This window comes from Marmota flaviventris, chromosome 12, assembly GCF_047511675.1.
Source record: "Marmota flaviventris isolate mMarFla1 chromosome 12, mMarFla1.hap1, whole genome shotgun sequence".
Classification (NCBI taxonomy): domain Eukaryota; kingdom Metazoa; phylum Chordata; class Mammalia; order Rodentia; family Sciuridae; genus Marmota; species Marmota flaviventris.
Genome location: NC_092509.1, coordinates 104,319,941 through 104,329,766, shown reverse-complemented (window position 1 = coordinate 104,329,766; position 9,826 = coordinate 104,319,941). Strand labels below are relative to the sequence as shown.

The 9,826-nt window shown below is 42.6% G+C and overlaps 1 protein-coding gene across 2 annotated transcripts in view; it reads left to right on the top strand.

Annotated features, from left to right (window-relative positions):
- Fmo3 (flavin containing dimethylaniline monoxygenase 3) overlaps nucleotides 1-9,343 on the top strand; it is an 18,734-nt gene extending 9,391 nt beyond the window's left edge. For both annotated transcript variants that reach the window (XM_027934973.2, XM_071600326.1), the window contains exons 5-8: nucleotides 935-1,134; nucleotides 3,686-4,041; nucleotides 7,222-7,294; nucleotides 8,852-9,343. In XM_027934973.2, coding sequence (XP_027790774.2) covers nucleotides 935-1,134; nucleotides 3,686-4,041; nucleotides 7,222-7,294; nucleotides 8,852-9,197 — 975 coding nt within the window. In that variant the 3' untranslated portion in view covers nucleotides 9,198-9,343. The remainder of the gene's footprint in view (nucleotides 1-934; nucleotides 1,135-3,685; nucleotides 4,042-7,221; nucleotides 7,295-8,851) is intronic.
- The last annotated feature ends 483 nt before the right edge of the window (nucleotides 9,344-9,826 follow it).

Sequence of the window (9,826 nt, the reverse complement as noted above, 5' to 3'; positions counted from 1 at the left end):
CCAGGACTCCTGGGGCAGGTGCACGGGGAGGACTGGGGAAGGACACCGGGCACAGAGAACAGAATTACTCCGTGGTGTCTCCGTGGCCTCGTTTCATGTAGAGATTCAGCTGCACCTTTCCCTTCAGCCCGCCTCCTTCTACCACCCACCCTCCTGGGGCTCCCAGACCCCCGTCTTGGTCTATGAGTAGGTTAGAGTAAACGTGCCCAGCTGAATACTTCTTAAGGCAGGTTCTCATCCTGTCAACACTGTCACCAGCCCTCGGGGGAGGGAGAAGGGATCCTGCCTCCACCTACTTTCAATTATGGACTTTTTCATCCAGACCCTCGCCTTTGAGAGGTTTTAGTCAGTTTTATTTTGGTTTGGTTTGGTTTGGGTATTTTTGTTTGTTTGTTGTTTGTGGTTTTCTTCTGTGACCAGAAGACCTGACCAGAACAATTTTAGAGGAGGACAAGTTTACTTGGTGCTCATGGCTTCAGAGGCCTCAGTCCATACGGAGCCAATTCTGGCGCTCTTGGCCTGAGGTGAGGTACAACATCATGGTGTGGCGGAGGAAAGCAGCTCAGGATATGACAACCAGGAAGCAGAGAGAGCTCCCCTCACCACAAGCAAAATATCAACCCCAAGGGCACGCCCCCATGACCCCCCTCCACCAGCCACCTCCTACCTGCTGAGTTACCATCCAGTCAATCCCTACCCCTGGATTTATGCACTGATTAGATTAAGGCTCTCATAACCTGAACGTTTCACCTCTGAAATTTCTTGCATTATCTCCCACATGAGCTTGGGGGAGAGACCTGATTTCTGAACCATAAGAGAAGGTGTTCCTATCTAAATATTGAGGGAAATATGTAGAAGTGTCCAGAGAAATTGAGTCATATTTGCTCATTTCTTACAAAGTGATGCTGCAGTCTGTGTTGCCTTTCCCTTCCAGGTCATCATCAGCACCAGAAGTGGTTCCTGGGTCATGAGCCGGGTTTGGGATGACGGCTACCCTTGGGACATGGTGTATGTTACCCGCTTTGCCTCCTTTCTCCGGAATATCCTTCCATCATTTGTCTCTGACTGGTTATATGTCAAGAAGATGAACACGTGGTTTAAGCATGAGAACTATGGCCTGGTGCCTTTAAATCGGTACTACAAATAGTATATATTTTATCTCTCAAAAAGCAGGGCACTAGTTCAAGCAAATTCTTTCTCTCTCGACCCCACTGTCATTGTCTCATTGAGTCGGGTGGGATTAAATTAAAAACTGCACAGATGACACAAAAGACTGGATGATCATTATGGGTTGGAAACCTTGTTGAGACCAGTTGGGAGAAATGTATGCACATGAATCCGAATGGGCGTGGACCAGGCAGCTAAGTCATCCTGAAGAGCAGGATTCAGAGTAGCCACAAGCCATAGCATAGGGCGTGGAGGGCAGAACAAATATTTTTTAAGACTATCTTGTCCATGCTTATGGGTGAATGAGGTTATCAATAACATCTGCTTCCCAAGACTCTTGTCATGTTCCATAGGATAAGAAAGATAAAAATGATTTTGTAAGCCATAGAGCATTACAAATATCGGCTCTTAGCCTCAAGGATTCTGATGTGTTTCTAAGGCACATTTAACAGAATAGTGTCTCTACCAGTAGGAAATCTCAGAGCAAAAGTGGATGCTTCCTCCACCCCTGGCAACTGCACAGTTTTGCGAGGCAGCCAGGAGACAGGGCACCTATAAAGCAATGAAGGTCCATAGTGCCGATGTGACCTGTAAAATTACTAAGTTGTTCATTTATTTACTTCTTCTGGAGAAAAACCTCGATATTCACTAATGAGGAAGGCGTTCTGATTAGAAAGATCAGTATGGGGTGGGGGAACTTTTAAGTGGGTAAGAAAAGAAAGGCTTCACTAAGACATTTCACCTGCTGGCCATGTGGGCCAAAAAGTTCCACTGCGTGTAGAGACACCAGTTAAGGAAAAATGAGGAGGAACTGTAAATCAAGCAACAGGTTTAGGAATGAAACCCTGATCCAAAGCATTTATCCTACCCAGTCTCACTGACTGCTATATCCCTCATGAAAAATTAATGTTGACTTTACACCTTTAAAATAGATATGTTTAACACAAAAGGCATTCCAAAGCTTGAGCCGGTTAATATATTTTGTCCTGTAAAAGTAATTGCAAACTATATTTTGGCTTCTCCATTTAGACAGTTAATACTCAGTTTTGGGAATCCATTCATTCTGAGAACAAAGCTCCCTCCCAGAAAAGGTTCGGGTACCCTTATCACTCCGCCTTTGCTTGAGGTGAAGGAGAACAGAATCAAAAACAGGCTTTGCTGTGACCTCCTTTCTTTTTTTCTTTTTTCTTTTTTTTTTGTGTGTAAGGCAAAAAAGAGGTTACAGAATTACAGAGGTGGAAAACTGTGGAAATACATAAAGATAAATTTTAACATTTAAACAGTTTCTTGGTATATGAGATACTTAGAGGAAATTCCACAATCCCTGAAGGAAACTTAAGTCAACATGAAATATGTTGTCATAAAAAATATCATTCCTAGAATTTTGGCAACCAAAGCACAGTATCTAAGTTGCTATTTTTTATTTTGTGACCAGAGCTGATGGAAGAAAACCAAACATGGCAATAAAACACTACGAATCTTTAAAATCTTCCCTACACACGACCTTAAAATTGGAATGATAATTCACTTACAGTAATTGTGCTGGCATGTGCCGGGTATAGTTCAAAGTGCTCTCTAGATAATTGTTCATTTAGTTCTCACAAGAACCCTATGAAGAAGATACTAGGATTCTCCCCTTTGTACACATAAGGAAACAAAGAGAAGCAACAGCCAGAAAGAGTCGGAGCTGTCACGCACTTGGGCCTTGTGGCTTCGGTGTCTACACTCTTAAGCACTTTATTATGTCTAGAAGAGGTTTTATTCTATCTATCTGATGAATCGCCAAGTCGTAAAAGCACCCATAAGAGAAGGCTCAAGTTTCAAGGGTCAAAAAAGGAAGCTCCAACAACATCATAAGAATTGTCACAGATGTAGGAAAGGAATTTTCCAAGAGACTTCTGTGACCTTCATGCTAATGGTTAGCGGATCCAATTTGGTAACAGTTCTGTAAGCAGCTGCAGATATTTCTTGGAAATGAGGTATTTTTTAACATTTTTTCCACATTTTTTATTGGTGCATTATAGTTGTACATATTGATGGGATTAATTGTGACGTATTCATACATGCACACAATATAACACTAGAATTTGGCCAATATCACTCTCCAACATTTAAAAACAGTTCTCTAGGTGGCTAGCTTGAGCTAAGAATCATAGCTCTCACAGGCAATGGTCTTGAAGTTATTGAGCGTATCTAATACACGTTAAATTTGTAATAAAAATGGGTCAAATGAATGCATATCAGATCTCTTTTCTACTGGTTATAAGGAATTTTTCATGCCTTATAAACATGAATTTATTCATTTAAAAATGTCACAGTGGCTTTATTAAATAGTAACAGGTAACTATTCACAAAATCACTAATCAACCACTAATCATAAAGCTAGTGACTGGACCATCACACACTTTCTTTATGTTTTCTTTCCTTAGTGCAGACATACATGCTTTAAACATGACTTCAGCTGTTGCTTGGAAAGGAGGTGTTTCACAGCAAGGCTGTTTGCCTCTCGTTTCTGCAGTCCCCTGAGGAAAGAGCCTGTGTTCAATGATGAGCTCCCATCCCGCATCCTGTGTGGCACTGTGTCCATAAAGCCTGGGGTGAAGAAGTTCACAGAGACCTCAGCCGTGTTTGAGGATGGGACGGTGTTTGAGGCCATCGACTCCGTCATCTTCGCCACAGGCTATGGTTATGCCTACCCCTTCCTTGATGACTCCATCATCAAAAACAGGAACAACGAGGTCACCTTGTACAAAGGCATCTTCCCCCCTCAGCTTGAGAAGTCGACCTTGGCTGTGATTGGCCTTGTCCAGTCCCTGGGGGCTGCCATCCCCACAGCTGACCTGCAGGCCCGCTGGGCTGCGAAAGTGTTTGCAAGTAGGTGGGCCATCTGTATTTCATTCTTTTGGTCAATGAGCATTTATGGAGCACCTCCTGTATGCCAAGTACTGTGCTAGAAATCCAACGGGGTAAGATAAGCAGGTGCTCCTTGACTTCACAGAATTTCATATGGGACGTGGGGGGTTGCCACAACAGGGGAAGCTGTGGGGTGTTCTGGGGAGGGAAGCTGGCCAGTGACTCCATGGAACAGCATGAGGAAAGACACCAAGGTGAAGAATGACATTGCATGTGTGAGGGAGCAGAAGCATTTGGTGTAAGGGAATATAATGCAGAGGAGGGGAGTAGCAAGGGATGAAGGGAGGTGCTAGATCACCAGGGGCAAGAAAGGCTATAAAAAGCAGCCTGACCTTCTCACAGGGAACTGAGCAGCCTTTGCAAGGGTTCACGTAAGAGAGGACAGCATGGGGTCAGTGCAATGACAGGTGCATTGCAAAGGCGAGGAGGGCCTGGTGGGCACTGGGGCATGCTGGAGAGCTGGTGAATATCAGCTGGTGTCACAATCACAGTGTCACTCTGACTCTGTGACAGTCTTCTCCCCCCCGCCTTCCTTGATTCTAGACCCCAGGAGTTCCAGGGGCTGCAAGAATTCTTGTGTGAGGAGATCAAGAATATGAGAATTACATGGAGAAAGTCTCAAATATATGGATTTAATTACTCCAGTGACTGGATTATCATTACTATTGAACATGTCCTTTTATTCAAGGATTCAAGAATCTTGGTCAATGTAAATACAACCTGCCTAACAATGTTCATAAAAACTTACAAGGAATGAAGAAACTATTGCAATTATAGATTGTTTGTACATTTATGCTTTCTAAAAATATTGTGGATACATACATTCCTATTTCAAATGCACCATGAGGGATGATTATTTAAATGAATGCTGCTGTGAAATCTCTTCTATAGGTCTTCCTCTGTAAAATCCTTCTATTGTCCCTGTCTCTTGAAAGGCACAGCAGTGCCCAAAGCCTGGGGTTTTATGGGAAGACAGGATATAGGTATAAACCTAGGAAATCTGCTTGAAACAAAAGGTGTCATTTTATTCATTTATCAAATATTTATTGAAAACCTACTGTGTGTCAGGCTCTGTCTTGTACTTAGGACACAACATCAGAGAGAGAAGACCCAGATTCTGACCCCTTTCCTTTCTAGTGGAGCATACAGTAAATGATGGCTATAGAGTGCCACTAGGCAGAGGTAAGGTGCTCACAATGCCCTGGGCGTGCTCCTGTCTGCAAATGTCGTACTGACTTTCCTCTGGTGTTACAAATGAGCTACAATCATCAGTCAGAAGAAGGCTCCATAGAGGTAGTAAAATTTGCAAAAACCTAAAATTCACCTGCTTTCCCTTAAAACATCCTCTGTGGCTGCGGGCTTAGGTTGAAGCCCACACTTCCTCCCGTTGTCTTGTTTAGCTACCATGAGCCTTAGAATGAATGGCTTTAGCACTTTGTTTCTTTTCTTTTATTCCCTGAGCTTCAGGGGTCTTGTTTAGGAAGTCGGTGCCAACCCCAATATGATGGGGCGCCCTTTACAGCAGTTGCGAAGTTTCTGGCCCAAGTCCTAAGTCTTTGACCCACTTGGGTTTGACTTCTGTGCAGGGTGAGAGAGAGCTATCTCATTTCACTCTTCCACATAGGGCTGATCAGTTTTCCCAGCACCATTTGTTAAAAAGGTTCTCCAACAAATATTTTGGGCACCTTTGTCAGATGGCTGTAAGTATGCGGTTTGTCTCCGCTTTCAATTCTGTTCCATTTGGTCTTCATGCCATTTTGATGCCAATACCATGCTACACCTCTGTAGTATACACTATTGCACTACACCTCTGTAGTATAATTTGAGATCAGGTATTATGATGCCTTGTGATCATTCTTCTTGCCCAGAACTGCTTTGGCTATTCTGGGTCTCTGATTTTTCCAAGGGAATTTAAGGACCTACTTTTTTCTAGTTGTGTGAAGAATATCATTAGTATTTTGATGTGGATTGCACTGAATCTCTGTATTGCTTTTGGTAGTATGGCCATTTTGACAATATTAATTGTGTCCATCCAAGAACATGGGAGGTCTTTCCATCTTCGAAGGTCTTCTTCAATTTCTTGTTTCTGAGTTCTATAAGTTTCATCACAGAGATCTTTCACCTCCTTGGTTAGATATTAATTCTCAAGTACTTTTTTAGGTTATTGTGAATGGGATGGGTTTTTCTGATCTCTCTTCAGCAGAATCACTGTTGGAGTATAGAAAAGCCTTTGATTGATGGGTGTTGAGCTTTTATCTGATTATTTTGCTGAATTCATTTATCAGCTCTTGAAGTCTTCTGGTGAAGTTTTTGGGGTCTTCCAGAAGTAAGCTCAGTTAATCAGCAAACAAAAATAGTTTAACTTCTTTTTTTCCTTTTTGTATCCCGTTAATTTTCTTCTTTTGCCTGATTTCTCTGGCTATTGAATAGAAGTGGTGAGAGTCGACAGCCTTGTCTTATTCCTGATTTTAGAGGAAATGTTATCAGTTGTTCTGCATTCAGTATGACATTGGCTTTGAGTTCATCACAAATGGCCTTTATATGCTGAGATAAGTTCCTTCTATCCCTAGTTTCTCCGGCATTTTTAACATGAATGGGTGCTGGATTTAACCAAAGGCCTTTTCTGTATCTAAGGAGATGATCACGTGATTCTTGTCCTTAATTCCATATAAACGGTGAATTACCTTGATTGATCTGCTTATGCTGAAACCCACGTGACCATGGTGTATTATTTTCTTGATGTGCTTTTGAATACAGTTTAGCAGATTGTTCCTTGGGAAAACTTTTAATAAGAGGATACAAACAGGAAATCTGAAGAAACCCAAAGCTATTACATGCATGAGATGCCCCTGAGGTATGTTGAGGACCAGGCCCTCCATGACCTTGTGGGAATGGGAGACTGGATGACTTGAAGCTCCAAACATCTCTGCCATCACTGTCTCCTGCCACGGCTGCTTTGCCATTCCCTGAGAAAGTTCATAACTTCTTGGGTCTTTGTGAATCCTTAGTCTGCTAAAGGTACCAAAAACAGCTCTTCTTAACACAAACATTTCATAAGTACTGGATGAATTCCCTCATGTGTCATTGCATACTTCTGATTCCTTTGTCTTTTCAATATTTTTCTCTTCATTTCTTTTTCAGACTCATGTACCCTACCAACCACAAATGAAATGATGGATGACATCGATGAAAAAATGGGGAAGAAACTAAAGTGGTGAGTGCTGGCCCTTGCTAATGACAGAGTCCCAAAGTTGCCTCTGCACATAGCAAAGCACCATCAGTCTGTAATTTGTCACCCGTCAGAGTTCATGTTTTTTGAATACCTTCTATAATCAACTGTATCAGATGGGTAATCAGTCACTAAACCTCTATTTAACTCTAGAACAAAGATTCTCTGATAAGAACAATTTTGCTCTCCAGGGAACATTTGGTAAAATCTGGTCACTGCGAGCAGGGAAGGCTTACTACTGGCCTTTTACAGTTAGAGTCTGAGATGCTGCTGACCATCCTATTATGTTGAGCATAATCCACCAACCAAAGGAACATCCAGCTCAAATCAGAATAGTGCTGCTGCTGCTGCTGAGAAATGACTCCCCAGCGTTCCGCAAACGCTCCTACTCCATCAGCCCTGTCTGCCAGCAAGTTAGCTAGTTGGAAATTGTGCAGTGGCTTCTAGTTTGCTGGAATAAGAAAGCCAAGTAAAATCTTGGGTTGAACTTCCCTGCCCTAGTTTTTTCTTCCAACAGAGTTTGGCTTCAGATTCATCCAAATGTGTTTTCAAGCATAACATCAATGAGAATTGTAGAAAGTCATGTGAATGTCTAGGCGTCAGATACTTAAGTGGACTTTTCATGTTCATTACTTCTATAACAGAAGACATTTTTCAAATGATGTATCAAAAATCTGTTGAAAGGATAATTAGGTAAGGGGCACATAGACAACTGTGTGGGAAGTTTCTTCCTCTTTCAAGCCTCTGACACATTACTCCTCTAATGCCCCAAAGTGGGTGCCTGCTCAGGGCCTAGAGAAGAAATGGAATCCTCAGAGTGAACACAACCTCCCACGTGACCTCATGAGGTTCTCCTAGGAGTCACGGAGGCAGGCGATCCAGTGTGCTACGATTCCTGCAGCTTGATATCCTTTCCTTTAGAGGCCAACACGAAAAAAGAGGAAGGAAAAGAAGGCCTAAATGTCAATCTTATTACTTAAATGACCAACTACTCTTCCGGTTTCCTTAAGGATGAGGCCACACTCCAACTAAAAGTATGAAACAATGTACATTAATAAACGACAGCAATATTACACTGTTCACAGGCCAATATAAAAATCAAACGTTGGGGCAGATTCTATGCAATATTGTACAAAGAATAATTGTGTTAAAGAGTAACCTCAGTTGGGCTGGGGACATAGCTCCGTGGTAGAACGCTGGCCTGGTACGTATATTCAATCCCCATACTGCAATCCACGGTGAACTAAGTTAATCAATCACCTTGAACCAGGGGGTCAGTTTGTTCTAGGCCGTGTGGTCAGAGATAAAAGAAAACTATATCAAACTCAGATAGAGATTAGGAAGAAAAATGAAAGAAAAAGCTCACTTAGCCAAAAATAAAAAATAAAAAAAACCCTTCAAATTTGTAGGAAAAGATTGGGCTGAGGGGCATAAATAGGGGTGCTGGCCAAAATATTATTATTCTGAGAAAAAATAAATAAAAATTCATGCTTCTGTTGGCAGCTGTGACTCCTACTCAGGCATGTTCTTTTCCCTCCTCAGGTTTGGCCAGAGCCACACCTTGCAGACAGATTATATCACATACATGGATGAGCTGGGCTCCTTCATAGGGGCCAAGCCTAACATACCGTGGCTCTTCCTGACCGATCCCCGGCTGGCCCTGGAGGTCTTCTTTGGCCCCTGCAGTCCCTACCAGTTTCGACTGATGGGACCAGGGAAGTGGGAGGGGGCCAGAAATGCCATCCTGACCCAGTGGAACCGGACACTGAGGCCAACCAGGACAAGAGCCGTCGGCGAAGCTCAGCAGCCCCATCACTTCTACAATTTGCTTAAAATGCTTTCATTCCCGCTGCTCCTTCTGGCGGTTTGGCTCACATTTTATTCATGATAAGGTCTTCTGGGTCTCAGAGTTCAGCCCAGGATTTTAATCCCCAAATAAGACACTGAGACACACAATCACCAGGTAGCCCCTCCTTCCCTTCCTACAGATGGGCATTTGAACCAAAGTGGAAATAAAACAGGAAATACCCAGCTGCTCTGTTTCTGAGGAGAATCTATTCTTTTAAAAGGCTTGTCACATGCTGAACTGAAGTATGGGATGTTTGAGATGAGGAGAAGGAGGGGAGGTTGATGGGTATAAACAGATTTTCCCACTGGAGAAAGTGTAGTAAGCTTTGTAAAAGTATTTTATCCTGTCATATAGCATATCAACCAGTGACTTTTCCACAATAATTAGTGTTTGACAATAAATCAATATAAAGGTTTATAACAATATAACAACTTAGACAAAATGAATAAGAAATTGCTTGAAAGAGGACTGGCAGTGTGGCCCAGTGAGTGGCAGAGTGCTTGCCTCACATGCGCAAGGCCCTGGGTTCCATCCCCAGTGCTGCAAAGCAAAAAGAAAACCCACTGGGAGTTCCACTAGGAAAACCCACTGGACATGTAAGAAGCAACACTGCCAATCATACGCAACCTCTACCAGAGAATTAAAGAACACATCACTAGAAACACTGG